General features: G+C 38.9%; 1 protein-coding gene across 2 annotated transcripts; it reads left to right on the top strand.

The window, feature by feature from the left end:
- Positions 1–7,621: 7,621 nt before the first annotated feature.
- On the top strand, positions 7,622–16,675 carry LOC102081064 (E3 ubiquitin-protein ligase ZFP91). Of its 2 annotated transcripts, none has more exons than XM_013274483.3 (11): positions 7,622–8,268; positions 8,499–8,530; positions 8,635–8,763; positions 8,883–8,919; positions 9,025–9,108; positions 9,218–9,379; positions 10,713–10,757; positions 11,498–11,576; positions 11,669–11,783; positions 11,945–12,044; positions 14,106–16,675. In XM_013274483.3, the coding sequence occupies exons 1-11, from the start codon at positions 7,934–7,936 to the stop codon at positions 15,025–15,027; spliced, it is 2,040 nt and encodes a 679-aa protein (XP_013129937.1). In that variant the 5' UTR covers positions 7,622–7,933; the 3' UTR covers positions 15,028–16,675. The 2 variants fall into 2 exon arrangements, with proteins under 2 accessions (XP_013129937.1, XP_013129936.1); XM_013274482.3 differs by having other exon boundaries at positions 8,632–8,763.
- The last annotated feature ends 3,502 nt before the right edge of the window (positions 16,676–20,177 follow it).

The raw sequence follows: 20,177 nt of genomic DNA, 5'->3' as shown, positions 1-20,177 counted from the left end.
CCTGCAGAATTTGTCAATTCTTGTGTAAACTGGTCAATACTACTACCTTCCTTCTTGGTTGCTTGTCTTGTTACAGATGTGGGTGACACATTTGTGGATGCTGTGGCCGGTGGTTGAAGAGTTCTGCCTTCACTTGTATATGATGCTGTGAAGGTTGGTTTTGGGACATCTGTTTGCCTTTCTTCTGTTTATTTTGAAAATAGAAGTTTCTGTTTGCATGTTTGTTTTTTCATCACCTGTACTTTGCCCTGATGGTGTTTTTCCTGATAAGGTTCTTTGATTTGATGTGGTTTGAAATGGTGTAGGGGTTGAGTTCGATGTCAGGGATGTTGTGTTTCCTTGGTCCGCTGATGTTGGTACAGTGGTTTTTGTTGGTGTTGTGAATCCTGTTTCTGTGTCTGATGTTGTCTGCCTTGTTGTGGTGACGCTTTCCTTTGTAGATGCTGTAGGCTCAGTTGGTGTTGCTGTAATAGAGGCTGCCATTTGTGTTGATGTAAGGGCTGTTGTAGATGCATGTATATCAGTTGTGAGTGGACCAGACTGTGTGGCAGTTGTAATGGCCAGTGTGTCCACAGATCCTGCAGTTTGGTGTGTCACTCCTGTTGTAATAGAACCTGGAGTACTGTTTGTTGGTGTTGTGTGTCGGCTTGTTGTTGAGCCATAGGTTTGATTTCCACCTGTGGATGGCTCTGTTGTAGATAATGCTGACTTTGACATTAATGAAGCCGCTGATTTGGCTGTTTCCGATGGTGTTGCTCCTGCTGGAGTTTCTGACTGTGTTCCTGGAGTTAAGATTGTTGATAAACCCTGTAATGTGGCAACCGAAGTTGTTGTAGTTTGCGATATTGTGTTGGTCACTGATTCACCATGTGATGGTGTGGAACTGTTATCATCTGTTGATCCAACAGAATGGTTTGAAGTTGTATACCATTCATTTGTTTTTGATGATGCCGTTTCTGATGTGGTAGATGCTGTCAGAAAAGCCGTACGTTTTGGTGATTCTGTTGTTCCCTCAGGTATACTCTGAAATGTTTCCAATGAAGTGTTTTGTGTCGTGGTTGATTTTGCTATAGATGGCATGGCCTGAGTTGGTGTTACTGAAGTAGTTGTCACAGATCCTGCAGATTTTGTTAATTTTTGTGTAAACTGATCAATACTGCTACCTTCCTCCTTGGTCACCGTAGTTGATGCTTTTGCTACATCTGTATTTTCATGTATCAGCGAGTTGGTCATACTTTGCTTAAATGTGACGGTAGATGCTGCTGTTGAATTTGTCTGAGTTTTCCTTGGTGTAGTTCTTAGAAAAGTCTGAGCTGGTGTTGGTGCTGGTGTTTCTTCAGATGGTAAACTTTGCTGTGTCCTGTCTGAGTCTGCTATTTTAGCCAATATAGTTTCCTCCCATGTCCAAGATAAGTTTGTGGTTACAAATTCGTTCTCTGTTTCTATTGATGTTGTAGCTTTGGTTCCCATTGTCACATTATTATCCGACCTTTCTGTCAGGGGTGCTGTGTTTGTTACTTTATTGGAGTACAATGTTGCTGTCGATTCAGGAATTTTCTTTGTTATTGATGTGATGCCTGTTTCTTTTGCTGTTTCTGCAGATGATTCTGTTTGGGGTGCAGCTGATGTTGTTGTTGAGACAGATTTTATGAAAGGAGTCACCTGATTTGGGTCTGATCTTACATTTAATTTAACTGAACTAGCTTGATTTAGTGCAGCTGTTGATCCTAAAACTGTGGCTGTTGAACTGTGTGTTGTAATCGGTTCTGAATTCTGCATTTGAGAGGTGGTTATTTGCTTTGTAGAAGAGGGATTTCCAGTTTCTGAGGATGGCGTATATTTAGTGATGTTCTCTGCTAATGTCTTTTGTTGGGAGGAACTTGTTTGTATTGTCATTCTGAGGTTTAAAGTTAATGTTTTTTCTGAATCTACAGCTGTCTTTGGCTACCTCAGCTACCTCTGTCTCTGCTGGAATTACAGATGAAGCAGACCCTCCAAATGTTGAAGAAGATATGTTTACTACCGAATCAGCAGTGACTTTGTTATATATATTTTTTATTATGTTTGAGGCCGGGTTTGTTTCCTCTATCTGTCTTGTTTGGAATGTACTTGCTGACATGACATCCGTTTGTGATAAATGTGGAATGCTGTTGGCCGTGCTGTTATCTATGTCCTCTGACAGCTTAGGTGTAGCTACAATGGTAGCTGAAAATATGTTTGCATGTAGATTATCAATGGTTGCATTTTTTAGGGTTGTCAATGTTAGAATTTTATGTTCTGATAGTGCTTGGCTTATGGTTGCATTTGGTGATGGGCTGATTTGGGTACGTTCATGAAGATCAGTCATGTGTGTAAAATTAGCAGTGGTTAGATTTTGAATTTCATTTTTTGATGTTGAATTTATTTTCTGCATTCGTTCTGATGTTCTGTTTTCTGCTTGAATTTCCTCTGTTCTGTTGGAGCTGGTTGTCGGAGTGCTTGTTGGAGTAAATGTATTTGCTTCTGTTGGTGAAATCCTTGGTTTTGGTGTGGATGAATGATCACTGTTTGGCAGGTGTTGTTCATCTGCAAAAACCTCAGTTATCGATTTGTCCTTAAAGTGAATTAAGTACAAAGCTGTGGAAGAGATGAAAACCAAACAGTTTTACATTACCCTAATATAGTATAACATGCTACAAGTAATAGCAAAAATTTAAACCTGTATAATTTTTGCTGTGATGGGAGTATATGTATCTCAGTGCACTGAAAAAAATGGTTCTTTGCCCTCATAAACCTGAAACAATAATTTTGAGTAAAATGCAGCTGAAAATATCAAATCAAAGGTTTACTTATTTAAATAATTATGCATTAAGGATCTTTTGCTTGGTATAATCTGAACATATACCAATCAAGTGAACTTCACTTAACCAGATAGGTTTAAAATTTTAACATTTTACATCCATCTATTCTCTTCCTTTTAACCTTGGGGCCAGAGGTAGGATACACCCTGGAGAGGCTGCCAGCCTAACTGAGGGCTAACACAGAATGACAAACCATTTGCACTCTCACATTAACTGTGGGCAATTTTAGGTTCACCAATTAAACAAAACAAAAAAAGATGTATATTTTACATGTACTCAAATAACTTAAAGTCAGCATTTTAGGCATAAATATTTTCTTAGTGTAGCACAAATGTTGGTTTAATACTTTTATTTGTATTTTAACATCAGAAAATCAGTTTTATACATACCCCCCTATATTAGTGTTACAATGTTGGAAAGTAACAGCAGCTAGCAAATCTTGTTGGCTACTGTTACTTTGCAACTCTGACCAGAAAAATCAAATACTGTACCTGATTCAAAGTCAATTCTTTGAGCAGCACTGCACCACTTTGAGTCCACCTGTTGCTTTTGCTTTTGTGTGTTTGTAATGCACACTAGATTTAGCTTCTTCTCCTGTTCTAAAAGAATCTGAATGTAAATGTACATACTGGCAATGGAGAGATGCCAAACTGTGTTTGTGTTTGTTCTTGTAACAGTAACAATAAAGATGTATTCTATTCTATTTCATTTTGCAAAGAGGACAAATCCCAGAGGAGCTAAATATTTCAAGTCTTATTCGTGGTTTTCTATTGAGTATTTTCCTTTTGGCAAATTAATTAAACTTAAAATAAAAGTGAACAGGTGAGACAGGTAATCATAACTTACAGATGTATTTGATACATTTTTAAGAATTAAGGTTTTGTCAGCACATTGGTATTTCTAAAAGCCCTTCTCTGCACTTCCAGTGAAGACACCCAGAAGTTCGTGATCATACTCTTGACCTGAACTCTGAGGTGATGAGATAAGTGGTGACACAATTTTCCCCAACATGAAATTTAGGTCACATTGTCACTGTATATGATGTTTGTTGATCTCAAATTTGGGTTCCACATGACAATGACAAGGATACACAAGAAGACTGCTGTAAAGGAGACTTTGGCTAAATTGTACTTTTTGTTCTCTTTGTAAGTTTTTGATTTTACATCGTACTATCAGTCATATGAATAAAAATAAGTACATTAAAGTGCTAAACATTACAACATCAAAGGAAAACAACTTTTTACAGTTACCTATTCAGCAAAGGTATGAATTCATTCATATTCGTTAGTGGGTAAAATAAATAGCAAACCTCCGATGCGTGCATTGCCATCTTTGAACTAAACCTTCTATGGGGATTTTACATAATTGTTCACCAGTTTTCAGTATTGATGTAGTAGTTATGTTTGCTTGCTAACATAACTACAATGAAGCCCATAATATTCTACCAATAGAAAAAAGAAGTGTTCAGCTTCAGTTGCCTGGTGGGTACCAGCATACTTTCTTGATGCTGATAAACAGATCTGATGTCTGGTGTGCTATTTTTATATGGTTAATGGAAAAACTGAAAGCTGTGTTTAGACTCACCTGCCAGCAGGTTTAGAAACAGTGCATAGTTCATGGTGGCAGCTGATGCTTATCCTAGCATGAGGATGTACAACTGATACTACTGCAAACACAAAGAGGAAACAAATTCAGTTCATTTTTCCACTGGCATTTGTAGTGAAACGCCTTATTCCATCACAAGAATCTTCTATATCATGTGCAAAGTTATTTTACTGTGTTCTATGCCAATATATATATATGTATATATATATGTATATATATATATATATATGTATATATATATATATACAGATAGATGCACACTCACCCCCCCCCCCCCACCCCACCCCCTTTCCTTCTGCTTCTAGAGAATCACAGTCCTAAAAAGATGTATAATTAAGAGTTTAATAGTGGCCAGATCTAACTTGTACACATTTCTGAACCAATGTGAAACTGACAGAGGAAGAACTTCAAATTTGGCAAGTTGGGAGGACCCAAGTTTGTGAGTCATAAAATCTAGAAATCATACTCACCTTTCGACATCAATGTTACTTAATCTAGTGCAAATCTTCAGTTCACCATCAAGCGTAAATGAGATTTTTTTTTTTTTTAAAATAGATGAGAAGATGAGGTATGTTGAGTCACTTTCTGAAACCAGTTGTTCCTGCTGCATTCACCTGTCAGTGTGGCATCTCACAGCCGTTACGATGTAAATAGGTAAGCAAATCAATGACTACTGTGTGTGACTGTACATTTAAGGAAGTGGTTTACAAAGAAGGAACACATAACCAGTGAAAATGTTTTATTTCTAATAAGTAAACTTCATTGACTTTGTCATCTGAACAATTATTTTTCAGTGAAAAAATGACAAAACATGATGGACTTCTTGCAAGACTGTAACTAAAAATGCTCCCTCATCTTTTCTGATGATCTGTGATAACGCAGTCCTGTTCAACAACATTTCATTCTGTACGTGCTCATTATGACGCGGATGTCTGGCTGCAGCATGAAAAATTCCCATGAATTCCATTAACACTGTTTAGACACACCCAACACAGATAAATGGAGTAAAGCTCATGGCTGATAACTGATAGTGTTTTATACCACACCTGTTTTGTTGTAAGTTAGTAACAAAAGAAACACTATGTTCTGTTATAATTTTTTTTAATGAGAGTATCTAATTTCCAAATTTAACAGCCAGTTATTTACCAGTGCTCTTGTGTGTGCAGCCACATTTTAAACAGAGCTCTGAGCAGATGAAAGGTAACAATTGTGTCAATTTGTTTCTTGTTAAGATTTAGTATACAAAGTACTTTGAAGAAGGCGAAACACATAAAATGAAAGCTATGCAGCACATAAAATATGCACTATATGAAATAAAACAAAAAAACATCCATGAGAACAAGAGAAAAACATTAAAAATACAAGGTTCTTTGTATTGTATATTGAAAACCATCAACAATCAAACAATCCCCTGTGAGCAGGCACAGAGAGGGTGAGAAGGAAAAACTCCCTTTTAGCCTAGAGAAACTTCTGTCAGAACGAGGCTCAGGGAGGGGCAGCTATCTGCCCCGACTTGTTGGGGGTGAGGGAAGGGAGGCAGAACAAAAGACACACTGTAGATGAGAGCTGGATTAACAACTTATGATCAGATATAATTGTCCTATAAGTTGCAGTTATTGTAGAAGTAATGTAGGCTGGGTTTAATACTTAATGTCTCAGTTTTTACAGATTTATATTTCACTAAAAATTGCACATATTTAGTCACTGTCAAATTGAGTACACAATATTAAAATAGGTGAAGTGAATAACTCTCTGATCCACTCTTAACAAATGAAATGTCAAGCAGATTATCTGCTAAACCTTTCTGGCTGTGTTGCACTTTGCATCAGCTATCTTCTTTGGAATAGTCTGCTAGGGCAGCTGCTTCTAAAAGGATAACAGAAAAGAAGTGATTAAAACTGCGCTATAACCAGGGCAGTGTTAAATAAGGCACATGCCTTGTTAGAGATCACATCACAACCTGTATAGGACACCGAGTAAAAACTGAGCAGCTCCCTCAATGATGGGCTGGTTCACATGTACTGTGTGAAAAAACCACAGCATAGGTCCGATTCCATGAGCACTACTGCTCCCATTTGTCCACACAGACAGGATTGAAATTTGTCACTGATGTGCAGTTTTATTGTTGTGTACTTCTGTTCATACTTCTGTTCTTTCAACTCTAACATACATTTTCGCTATTACCACATTTTGAACAACCCAAGGCATCCACTGCCAACATCCCAGTGGTAGCTCTAAAGGACACCCCTAAACATGTTGTGTCCATGCTTTAAAGGCTCAGAGTTCTTTTTACCGAACATGGTACTACGTAGATGATGTTATGGATAATCTGTGTATAATAACCCACTTTATGCATGTTATTAGATATCTAAGTGATTTTTGGGTTGTTACAAAGTTCATATGAAACAGGTGTGTTCGAAAGTTATGAAATAAAAAAATGTTTCTCCTGTGCCAAGTTTCATCCGCTGACTGCAGTCGAGTGCTCCTCTGTCTTCAAACCTGTTAAACAAGAGCACCTTCACATTTTTTGTAGTTAGTTGCTACGTAGCCAAGCCAATTATGGGAACTGACTAAAACAAAGGACAGTTGTAACAAAACAAGGAACATTTTTCCATTTTCCCAGCCATCTACACCTCTCACATGTCTGTGCTACAGCTAATAATAACACATTTCTCATCTATTTGTTTGTGGAGCGGGTACTTTCCTTATCATTTAATCTGCCATGCAGGAGATATCATGAATTATGATCAGTGCATGACAAACACACCTACCTTTATCAGATTTTGCATACAAACTGTGTAATATGAGAAAGCTACTTGTTCATTGCTTAGGGTCAGCTAAAGCCACTTTAAATAAAAGGAACAGCTATTTTTTTCATAAAATGTATACATGCTATAAAAATAAGAATAAAAAAATAACTTTTTGATGTATTTTTTTTAAATATAACTATTATTTCGTTATTTGGGAATACACACTGTAAGCCAAATAATAAAAGACAATGAGTTATAAAATATTCATAAAAATAGATTACAATATATGGTTAACTTTTGTGTTGTTGTTGTTACATAACCCAAGCTGCGATTTTCCACAACTACATTTCCCATACACGTACGCCCTCATCAGTATGGAAGCCGGTCAGTCCAAAAATAACATTGACATACTGGCTTGTCTGCCACTGTTGCTCTTAAAGGAGACGTACCTCATTCGAGGGTACTCCCGGTCAAACAAATAAGAGGTATGCTATAGCTTTAAGACCTAAATAATACTTCATATATCTAAAATAATATGCGTCATTAAACATATCTATTTTAAACAGGCTATTTTGCTATTTATGCAGTGGCAAAAAAAAAAAAAAAAGGCCGTTGGCCAAGCTAACATATCTTGAGCCGGCTCTGGCCTTGTACATTGGGCCTTCATTGTGAATGCTCATAAGTAACTAGGCTTAAGTAATAACTAAAGTCGGTAAGGCGTATAACTGTACGAGCGAAATGGAGTCTGGGAAAGACGAGGTTTCAGACACGGGTCCTAAAACTCGGACGCCCGCAGACTCGACAGCGGCCTCGAAAGCATCCGCGGACTCGACTGAGCGCTCCTGCGGTAGAGCCGGAAGTAAAAGGCGGACGAAAACAGCCTTTTCCTCCCCGGACTCCGATGAGAGTCGTTCCGTCACCTCAGGCTCTGTGCGTGTGTTACGACCAAGGGGAGCTGGAGCAGGTTCGACCTGCGAGTCCAGAAATATCGCTTGCAAGAAAAAAGCGACCAGTCCACGCGACGCACGCAGTCGACCTGCAGGATCACGCACCAGAAACACACCTGTCATGCAGTAAGTGCGTGCGCCGCTACTTTGATGGACGAAACTATTTGAAGAAGCTAGAAACATTCTTGGCAACAAGTTTGTTTACAACTCAGCGGGGACAACGTGGGTTTTAATTCTCGAAAGTGTTATTCCAGTGGGATTTCTTAAAGCTGTATATTTACCACATACGAAAAAAAAACTAAACAATCAAACTAAACCTATAAATGTGTTGATTCTTATAACTTTCTTTCTTGCAGAAGTGCAATAAAGAAACCTACAACCAGTCGGGGTAATGCACATATATGAATCTCGTTCATCTACAAGCAGTTATTTTCCCTTTTACCACTTAACAAGTGTGTTATTAACCCATTATCACATTTATTTCCCCAGCAGCCACAAAAACACTTGGACCAAAGCTTCCCAAAACTAGAAAAGGTGGGAGGAAACCTTCAACCAGGGCCTCACACACATTATCAGCAGCAACATGCAAGCCCAAAGCAGAATCAGGGGCGTTTTCATGTGGTAAGAGAAAGACCCCTTGCATCCTTTTTGTTGTGCACTTGTTGAACTGTGTGCATATCTTGAAATGAAAGTGCAAGCAACTCAAATGAACTGAAAGACGTGCATGTTTTTTTTTTCAGTGAAGTACACTGGTTCTGTGAAAGAAAGCGATGGCAGGTGAGTGATAACTTATCAAAAGCACGTCAGAGGGAACGTGGGAGGATGTTACCACCGGTACTGTGAAATTCAACATGTCCAGTGTGGTGTTAATGTCCCTATTAGCGTTGCAGATCCAGACGTGGCTCTCAAGGAGGACCTTGCATTAAGGGATGATCAAAATGACCTTGTCAAAACTGAGACAAAGACGTATGTCCATTATGCTGCCTGAGCACCGACCATGCAATTTACTTCACATCAGATTAAGCACATTAGTGGAAATTGTGCTCTTTCTTCTTTATTGTTCCCCTCTGTTTAGGAATAAATCAAAGCGCCACACAACATCACAACACAAAGAATTAAAGAAAGAAGAGTCAGAGAAGGAGGAAGAAGATTGTGGCATTAAAAAAGAAGAAACCACCAGGAATGTAGCTCAGGGTCAAGATGGAGTCATTGGCACTGATCCCGAGCCAGTCAGGAAGTAAGTAGGAGATGTACTGATAGTAAACTGAAAGATAATAGAGGGGTTTTTTTGCCTGTGTGAGAATTTTTGGCACCTTGTTGGGGAGGTTTTAGTCAATGGTCCCCCCCCCAGAAAAAGAAAGGAAAGGAAAAATTAAAAGCATTTATCAGCTGTGGTTCACTTCCTAAGGTATTGCAATTTTGCTTATCAAAAGGCCAGTAAAGACAAATAAAACACCCTGATTTCTGTCACATCAGTTAGCCCAGACATGAGTGGGAACAAGCTTTTTTATTCGTATGCTTTATTTTTGTTTTTATTTGTTTTTTAAATTAAAAACCCAAACACATGCCTTTTTGTGTGAGGCTGTGTGATCGAATTGAAATGAACACTCTTTAGCTTTTCCCACAAGTCTCAGCAGTATAACTGCACAGTTAGTGGGGGTCTGGGGGTCATCCCACATTACGAATTTGAGTGTCAGACAGTTTTGTTGTTTTAGATTGTACAGCTTTTATAGAATTATTCTCAGTTTTGCTTATTTAATAGCCCATAGGGTAATGAGCTGTAGCCTGTTTTGCGTCAGCTGTTTGGGGAAGCAACCTGTTTTAAGTGTGTGTTTCACATTTAGCTTAATTTTCTGGATTGGATTTAAAACCAATTTAAGCTAAAACCAATTCAAATCATATCACGCACGCAGGTTGATTGTTTTTTAGAAGCATGTGCATTGTTATTGAGGCTGACTAAAAGAGGGATTAGTTGAGATTAATTAACAATATAGCAACAGCTTACTTGGTTTTCAAATTTTTTTTAGGGGGGAGTCCCTACAGTATTGCTTTTAACAGGTCGAGAAATGTACTTTTTTTTTTAATAAAACATATTACACAATAACACATGAACCTTCAATGTATTTTTCCCCCAATTCACAAGGTTTATATTTTATTGTGTATTTTATTGTATATTTATTATTGATATAGTGAGTGTGTGTAGTGCATATTTTGAGTATATTATGCACTTTGTTCAACTGAAGTTGTTTTAATTGTGCTATTGAAATAAACTGCCTTGACTAATATAACTAACTCATAATTGATGTAGATGTTAAGGGGTTGAAGAAAGCCCACTGATGTAGTTTCAGTGACCATGCCTGTGGAACACATTCTTTCCACAGTGATTCATGTTGTAGGTTTTTGTTTTGTCTCTCTAATTCTCATGTTCATGAAAGTTAAACACCTCAAGAATGGGATTCTTATCAGTAAAACTCATTACTGATTTTTATCATAGAAACCTGAATTCATTTAAAGCCAAATCTGAAATCTGTTTTAAATCTAAATCTCTCTTCTTCTTTTTTTCACTATAGACGAGGTAAACGAGATGATCGATCCCCTCGGCAGCCAAAACGAAGGTAAAGTGTTCGTTATAACTCCCTAGTGCTTTTTGTTGTTGTTGTTGTTATTTTTTTTAAAAGAGCGTCCTTTTTAATTACTCTAGTCATTACAGTTCATAACATACCACCACACAGATAGGTACCTCAGGGGGCAGGTGCATTACCCATAGGCTGGTGAGTGGGGCTGCTGCAGTGGCCCCATTCAAACTCTTGGGGGCTGCAGATGGTGCGGTTGTGCTGGTTCCACCTCTTTCTGCTTGTGGGTCCTGGGGTGTATTGTTGTGGCTTCCCACCACCATTATCAAGTACATTTGTGACAAAGACGCAGGCATTCCTACACACTCTTGCTCTCTCTCACACACACTATAAGAGGACTGTTGATTTATATATCTGTGTATTTTCTAATTTGTGTGTTACAGGTGCTGTGTGTTTGTTTTTTTCTTTATCATACCCCTCTCCCCCTTCTTTGTAAAAAAAATTATTTTTCCTGCCTGTCCTGCCTTATACCCCATCATACTATACAACATATAAAGTAATAACTGAAGTAACACAAATATAAAATGAATAAGTAAACAGACAAAAGTTTCACATGAACAAGCAGAGCCTACAGAGATTCTGTATAACTGTGTTTGCAAAACCAAAATATGTTTGGCACCACAGTGCATTTAGATCATAATTCTGATTGCAAAAGCTGCCAGACAGGACAGGATTTTTTAAAGCCTTATTGATTATACATTTCTCATTTTCCATCTTCACAGGAAAAAGCCACCAGTGCAGTACGTCCGCTGTGAAATAGAGGGCTGCGGTACTGTCTTGGCCCACCCACGCTATCTACAGGTCTGCTGTCACCAGGGGAACTGAAATGGATCGATTACTCTGTGATGTTTGCCTTTTAACGAGTTTCATTTCTCCTCATCTCTTGATTTCAGCATCATATAAAATACCAGCACTTGTTAAAAAAGAAGTACGTGTGTGATCACCCCTCATGTGGGCGCTTGTTTCGCCTGCAGAAGCAGCTGCTGCGCCACGCTAAACATCACACAGGTGATACAAAGATGTTTATACACAATGCCGGCAACAATTTTCATTAGACTAGGAAAAAGATGTAGTACCCACAAAGCAAAAAGATGTTTAATTTAAAACTCAGTTATATTCTTTTTTTGTCCATACTTAGTGTTCTTGTCTTCTTCACGTGTTTCTCTCAGATCAGAGGGACTTCATCTGTGAGTATTGTGCTCGGGCCTTCAAGAGCTCCCATAATCTGGCTGTGCACAGGATGATCCACACAGGAGAGAAGCCAATACAGTGAGTTTATACATCTGATAATGTTACACAAGTAAACAAGGTAGAATGAAATGAAAAACAAAAAGTCATGTCTGAGTGTCTGACATAAGTTTCAGTAACAAAAGAAGAAAGCAGCAGTTTTGGGAAACAATTTTTGGCAGACAAATGACATGAAGTGTTTACTGAAGGTGGGGAAAAAATAAGAAATGCAACTTGAATAACCAGAATTCAGTTTTGCTTAAAGCCATCTATGTCATAGCACTCGCTAGAATAAACAAGGCACACAAGTCTTACACATGCAGAATATACTGCTGACTCATTTCAGTTGAATGAAAAAGTTTCAACCCCTCTTCACAAACAATGTACCCGCTAATGGGAGCGGCTGGATTATTATTGTTTCTTATCAGATAATGATTTAATCATTAGTGAGATAGCTTTTTTTCAGCTGATCATCTTAGTGATACAGTTTTTACTTGTTTAAACGTCACTCCAAAGGATTTTAATTTCTCCTTAAGGCTCCCTGAAAACCTTTTTCTTTTCTAGGCAGGGAACAGAGTGCAAAGTTCACTGGTACAGTGTGGTAAATAAAATTCTAGGAAAATTATACTTTATTTCGTTTTTTATTTTGTAACGTTACACATTAGAGCCCGTCTGATGTAGACGTTTTGAGAAGGGTACCGATGTTTGGTGATTTAAAACTCCATTGTACTGGATGGTATTTTTTCAGACACAAGATATAAACAGATTTTCGTAACATTTGTTATTGTTAGTTATTTGAGAGTCCTTAGTAAGATATAAGGGAAGATGCATAGTGCCCTCAGGTGGTCAAACTATGCAACGTCACTCACAACATGGTTGAAGGTGTTGTTTCTTGTCTAATCTCTACTTCTTTAATTGTCTTTTATCGGTTGCTATAAACGCAAGTATCGATATGTCGGTCAATGTCACACATGATTTTTACCTTAAAGGTCATAGGTCAGGTTTATATAAATTAGGGTTTGTCTCTCATATTAAAAACGTTATGCATCCATCAAGTAGATTTTGGCCTCCCACCCAAAAACAAACAAACAAAAAAATCAAATACAAATATTGGAATATATAAAAACTATTTTTAATTTTTCAAGTATGGTTCAATTGCTTAAACTTAAAATACATTTTGTTTAATCAAATGGCCAAATGAACAAAAGGAATGTGTAGACCTGTGTTACTAGACACTTTACCCTACCGCCTACTGGTGTTGGCCAGAGGGGCCGATGGCGCGATATGGCAGCCTCGCCTCTGTCAGTCTGCCCCAGGGCAGCTGTGGCTACAACTGTAGCTGCCTCCACCAGTGTGTGAATGTGAGAGTGAATGAATAGTGGCATTGTAAAGCGCTTTGGGTTTGGGTTTTGGAAAAGCGCCATATGAAATCCAATCCATTATTATTATTATTACTAAGGTTGCTTAACTCTGTTTTGGTTTTTTATTGAATCATCCCCAAAAGGAAGACCTCTTTATAAGGCAGTGTGTCAATGATAGTAACAATCAAACATTATGATTGTGATATGTCTTGTTTTTACGTATTTTGCTGATGCAAAATGTTGATCTTAAATGCTCAATTTTTTAATGGTAATAAAATCCATGCCTTTCAACAAAAAAAATGATGTGCTTTTCCTGTTCCACACAATAGTCCACATCCCAGCAAATAAATGACCTATTTAACTTAATTCTCCAAAAAGAAATCTTTTCAGAAATTCAGAAGTACAACAAACTTTTCTTCTCACTCATTCTCTGCAAGAGAAATCGAGGTCTTGCACACATTTCCATAAAGGTTCTCCAACCCTGTTCCAACAACACTTGTTTATACTTAAATTTGACATCTTTCCAGTGGAAGGTCTGAAATATTTTTCCTATTCACTCTGCAACATTTGGTCAGTGAGGGAATGTACTGGAATGTATTCTACTCTAATCTTAATTAAAATACATAAAACCTCGTTCACTGATTCAGGAAAAAAATCAACTAAAGCAACAGTGTCTTAAGTGAAGCTTGACCTCAGTGTGCGTTCAGACCTTAAGCTGTTTTTTGTCTCCATCTTGTGACAGGTGTGAAATCTGCGGCTTCACCTGCCGCCAGAAGGCCTCCTTGAACTGGCACATGAAGAAGCATGATGCAGAAGCCTCCTACCAGTTCTCTTGTTCCATTTGTGGCAAAAAGTTTGAGAAAAAGGACTCTGTTGTTGCCCATAAAGCCAAGACCCACCCTGAGGTGCTCATAGCAGAAGCCTTAGCCGCCAACGGAGGAGAAGTAATAAGCACACCCACCCCGGTCCTCCAGACTCTTCCAGCAGTCATCCAGTCTGAGCAGCCTTCATTCAGCCAGGAGAGCTGCTCAGTAATAAGCACTACTACCCCGGTCCTCGAGACCACTCCACTACTCACTAAGCCTGTGCAGCCGTCTGTTAGCCAGCAGAGCCACAAGGACCAAAAGAGTCAGGAGAGCCAGGAAGCGGCAAGCGGTGGGCTCACTCCACTGCAGCAGGTGGTGCTCCCAATTGCTCCACAGTCTGAACAGGATGTATCTCAAGGACAGTTTCTCCAACTGCCCCGCATGGTGCAAGTTTCACATCAGCAGCAGGGCCCAACCTTGATGCACCTCTCCAGCGCCAGCTATCCTCAGCTCATCCAGCTGTCCACTCTTCCGGTTAGTGCAGTCACATCCGTGGCTTGTGTGGAACCCCAGAGCACGCTCCTCACCCTGAGCTCCGTCACCACCCTGGCCTCCACAGCATCTGTGGCTCCCCAGCAGGCCGTGCACTGGGGGAGGGAGGGGGACGCGGATGCGCAAATTTGCGGAGAGGGTGATCTGTGGGAAAGGGTGGTGGTGGAAGGGGGCGGACAGGATGTAGGGGAAATGATGTGGGGGGGTAACACGGAGAGGAGGAAGGAAAATGAAGGCATTGTTTGGGAGAGGGAGGGAGAGCGGCTGTCACAGTGTGCGGATGTAGGTGGAGACAGTTTGATCTAGATGCAAAGAGGGCGAAATGAACTGAAGGGCGACTTTATGTTTATGAAGGAAACGCACAATAAAAAGGAGGCTTTTATTCCAATAAAACACTGAAACACTTGAAATGCATACATGATGGATATTTAAAATAATAGAAGCTGTCTATGTAATCTATATACAGTCACTTTCAGTACAGAGCTACTTTGTATCAGGGAGTTGTTGTTGTTTTTAATTAATACAATGGGTTGCATACTTTTTGACCACCTAATATTTTATCAATTTTGGAGTTTGTCATGTAATTTCGAGATCAAATGATTGTACGTTATGCACAAGAAGATCACAGCTTATTTGTATTTCCCTGTAGTATTCCTGTTGTGTTGATGTGTGTCCTTTTGAATGGTGAACTAATGAGAATTACAAGGTGCAATTAATCCTCCAACTATAAAAAACAACCATACCTGATTTCAGTTTGGTTGCTTGTCCTTTTAAGGGCAAAACCTTACAAATCACTGTGAGACTGAGCTTGGATCACTCCTTGAAAGCCCATTGTGACCATTTGTATTTGGATAGTCTCAGGCACGGGGTTTGGACGTTCATGGAGTTGTGCACCATAAATTCTTCCTACATGGGAAAAAAAAGAAATCATCTGGAGGCATCTGAGGGAGAACATTCAGCTTAAACGACCTGAATAATACAGTCGTCACTCACCACCTTCATCTTTTTCTCATTTTAACACTATCTCGATACATAAATGCACAAGTTCAAGTGGTCTGAACGGGACTTCCAGGGACCCCAGGAAGAGACCCGGCACTTCACAAGGATCTTATGAGGCTGATATCAAAGCCGGCACATTTCGATTCCACCTTGTACTGATGTAACTGAGTTCATTTTAAAATCTGTTAACAAACGTCTCACTGCAGTCCTCGTGAGTTGGCATAGTAGGACAGTGGGTTATAAACACAAGGCCCGTGGACCAGAATTGGCCTGGGAAAGATTCCGGTGTAGCTTTGGAAAATGTGAAAGAGTGCTTAGATTTGTAACTATTAACTCTTTCATCAGGTAAACAGCTGTTCCTATTAACAAAAATATCCCTCATTGCCATTCATTCTACACAAAAGTAATTAAGTAATAGAGAGAATGTTTTTACATTCCACAGTAAAAAAGTAAAAACACTGGTGGAGTTTCCCTGATCTTGTCATTTGAGATCAAAGTGAACTGTATGTGGTCCACAATGTAAGCTGATGCTGTAGTGTATAAACGTTTCTGTTCTAGTGGCCCAGCCACTGTGACAGTGAGTTAGTGTGAACAGCTCTGAAAACCACCTATGTTTGTTCTTCTCTTGCTCCTCTTCCTTCCCATATGTTGCAGTTTGTAAAGAAAAGATTCAAGTTGCTTTCTGTGCTTTATTATATTTCAGTAAACCAGGAGCACCACACTTGAGAAATAAATTGTTTTTCCAAATCTTCACGTTTTTCACAGGCAGCAGTATTATGTTAGGAAAATACGTTCCCTCTAAAATTAATTTGATAATTTTTGTGTTAAGTGTTTTTATCAGACCACTGTAATATGATAAAAAATTATATTAACTTCTGTATGTTGCTAATATTAGACATACAAGATAATTCCATGTGTTCAGAAAAACTATTAAAAATAAATCTGTTCTCAAGTCTTTATGTGCCACATGTCATTGATGTGATACATTTCACATTTTTTTCTTCTTCTTAGCCTCTTTTGTCTGGCAGCCTTTGCAGAAGTATGATCTTAATGCACTGTTTTGTGATATTTACATCACAAAATTCTAATGTATATAGACCACTTTAAGACACTAATTCAACATCTGGACAGTTGGGCTCTAATGCGCCTGGTCTTTAAAGAAATAAAAAGCAAATCAGTATCAAGTTGTATATAGAAAGATAGTATAAATACAAAAAATAGGAAAGATTGCTAAGAGTCTGTGTTGCTATGTTGCTCAGGGATCGGGCACACCTTTGAAGTGCAGCCACAACTTCCTGATTGGATTGAGAACCAGGCTAGAAAATATATCTTCTCTCCAGTCGTAGTTCCCCTGTGGATATAGAGTATCCTCCAGGATCAGACCAAAGAACCCTCTTCCAGTTAACTTCAGAGTCTCCGACATCCCTTTGAATGAATTCCAGGCAAGATTTCATGCAAGTTTTTTTCAGTTTTCTCTTTGTCACTCTCCCATCCGGGCAGACAGTTCTAATATGTACACTCTCTCCCATCAGATCCACTGAAGCTCTTTCAGTGTGTCACAGGTGTATTGGTGGCCTCTCTTATTCAGTTTGTGAGGATGGCCAGATCTAGGCAGATTTAGACCAAGTGCTATATTTCTTCCATTTCTTAAAGATGGATTTAACTGAACTCTGTGGGATGTCCAGTGAACTGGAAATCTTTTTGTAGCCATCTCTTGACTTCTGTGAGTTGCTTGGAGTCAATTGTAGCAGGAATACTGATGAACCAGAGACTGGACCTCCGAGACACAATTTTTTACTACATGTCAAGTCAAAGTCAAAGTAAACTTTATTGTCATCTCTGCTATATACAGTTCAGTATATAGAGAGACGAGATGACGAGGCTCCAGTTCCATACATTTCAAAAGAACAACATTAAATATAGGAAGAGTAAGAAAAAGAAGAATAAATATATATACACTTTGAGACTGAGGTAAGGGGAGTAAATATACACTTTGAGGTAAAAGGGTTAATAACAGTCTAAAATTTACAATTGAGATTTAAGGTGACTTTGAAGTGGTTTAAAATGACCAACATAGCAACTTTACAGTTTTCAGTGTGAATACACATCAATTGTAGTCAGGTGGTCGCTGTTTGACTAATTGTGACACTTCTGGAATCAATTAAATGTACCTCTGTTGAATTAATTGTTAATTTAAAAGATTCTCAAAGTCAGAATTTCTTCCCCACTTTAACCTCCTAGGACCTGCCGTCCACATATGTGGACATCACATTTTTGGTTATTTTGACCAAAATACTCAATTTTGCTCTACATGGGCCTGATATCCACCAGGACAGAGGTTCCCAAAGTGTGGGGCCCGCCCCCTAGAGGGGGCGCAGAGCCATTGCAGGGGGGGCGCGGTATGAAAAGAAAAAAAAAAGAGCGCTTGGACACTGTGGACAGGTTTTTGACGGGGCTCCCACACAAACGCAAAGCAGGATATGAAGCATCGCCAAATATGTTTCCAAACCAACTTCCTTCCAGGCCAAAGACAGGAAAATATGGTGAAGCATATCTTCCCTTTGGCTTCACCTGCACAAGTGCCAAGGTAGGTCTCCCCTGCAAAATTAGTTTCCCTGCGTCGGGAGCACGCGCTGGGCTCTCCAAATCACGGACAAACAGTATCCCACATTCTTGATTTTTAGTTCAGAAACACTTCTTGTAATAACTAACTACTCCTGACATTTTGGACATGTTAGCTCTTTATGCAGTAAAGTTACAGTGGGATACAAATAATATCAGGCTGATCCTGCCGTAATTTGTTCCCCCTGTTCAAATCACGGACTAACAGTATCCCACAGCTGTTTATGTGTTTAAACCCATTTTGCACAGAGAGGCATTTTTTGAAAAATGTATTGATAGCAATGTTGAATATTATTACACAGGAAAAAAACAACTACACATAAAATAATCACACCGTGACGCCTCTGCCTTTCTAAATGGAGGGACAGTAACTGCGTGTATATGTAAGCGTGTAAAACCTGAAGATAGTCAGATTAACAGTATTTTGTCTCTATCTGCCATTCTGCAATCATCTCATGTAAACAATAACGTGGCGCACAGCGTGACGTGAAAAGAGGCACATACCTTTGACGTTGCGTGACGAACTCTGTAATCCTCGTCCACACGTAAACGCAAAAAAGGAGTTTTAAATAATCTCCGTTTTCGGTGAATCGCTACGCCGTTTACGTGTTGACGAAAAGCCCAAACGCATAGAAACAGCTGAGTTTTCAAAAATACCCGTGTGGGTGTGGACGCAGCGTAAAAGAGTTAGTAGTATATTTTATTACTACCTGTAATTTATTGCCGTTTACTTGTATTTGTAATAAACCGCAATGGAGTTTGTAAACAAAATATGGGTGTGTGTGTTTGGAGGATGTGTTTGTGCGGGGGGGGTGTTAGGTGGTGGGGGGGCGCGAACATTTTTCTTGTAAAAAGGGGGGCCTGGCAAAAAAAGTTTGGGAACCACTGCACCAGGACATTATACTGCTATTGTTCTATCAAAATTTTAAATGAATATCCTCATATGTGGCTCTCATTTTTCTTAAAAACAAAAATAAGGTAAAAAAAAAAAAAAAAAAAATCTGGAAATTCTTTGTTTTTACATTCATTGGGCCCCAATATGCCCAAATATCAAAGAGAAATTAAAAATGCATGTCGTGGAAGAGTTCGGGTCTTAGGAGGTTATGGCACTCCTTCTTGGTATGGCTTCTTCCTTGCCAGTGCTCCCCCTGGTGGACACATTAGGCAATACATTTTATTTCTGTTCATTTTCATTTCTGTTTTAATAAATAATTTTATGCATTGATACCTAGAGACTAGCAGAGTAGAGCATCGGCTTAGCATATTATACTGAAAACCTGGGGTGTTCTTTTTATGATAATTTCTAACTGCATATGTATATTCTTCTGACTCTATTGGAGTGGTTTTTTGCACAAATCAGTTCAAAACAGAGGTATGAGCTGTCACACAGGTCAGAAATCTTTAAATCATGTGCCACCCTCTTTTGAAAGGGACCAAAAGTAAGTGGACATTGACTCAAAGGCTGTTTAATGGGCAGGTGTGGGCAAATCCTTCATTATGTCATTATCAATTAGGCAGATAAAAGACCTGGAATTGATCTGAGGTGACTGTGTAGTGTTTGCATTTCGCAGATTTTCCAACATGCAGTCAAAGGAGCAGGTAAAACAAGCCATCCTTAAGCTGTGAAAACAGAAAAATTAAACAAAAACATCCTAAGAAAGCAAGCAGGCAAGCAAACAAGCACTGGTGAACTGGTGACCTGGATGTCCACAGTGGTGGATGATCACAGAATAATTTCCATGGTAAAGAGAAACCCCATCACAACAGCCAACCAAGTAAACAACACTCTCAAGGAGGTAGGTGTATCAATTTCCAAGTCCACCATAAACAGAAGA

Source organism: Oreochromis niloticus, linkage group LG3 (assembly GCF_001858045.2).
Source record: "Oreochromis niloticus isolate F11D_XX linkage group LG3, O_niloticus_UMD_NMBU, whole genome shotgun sequence".
Lineage (NCBI taxonomy): Eukaryota > Metazoa > Chordata > Actinopteri > Cichliformes > Cichlidae > Oreochromis > Oreochromis niloticus.
This window is presented reverse-complemented; position numbering and strand designations above follow the sequence as displayed.

Coding starts and splice junctions, on each gene's coding strand:
- LOC102081064 (XM_013274482.3), top strand. CDS start 7,934: ATGGAGTCTGGGAAAGACGAGGTTTCAGACACGGGTCCTAAAACTCGG. Junction 8,269..8,498: donor AGAAACACACCTGTCATGCA/GTAAGTGCGTGC, acceptor TCTTTCTTGCAG/AAGTGCAATAAAGAAACCTA. Junction 9,109..9,217: donor GTCAAAACTGAGACAAAGAC/GTATGTCCATTA, acceptor CCCTCTGTTTAG/GAATAAATCAAAGCGCCACA.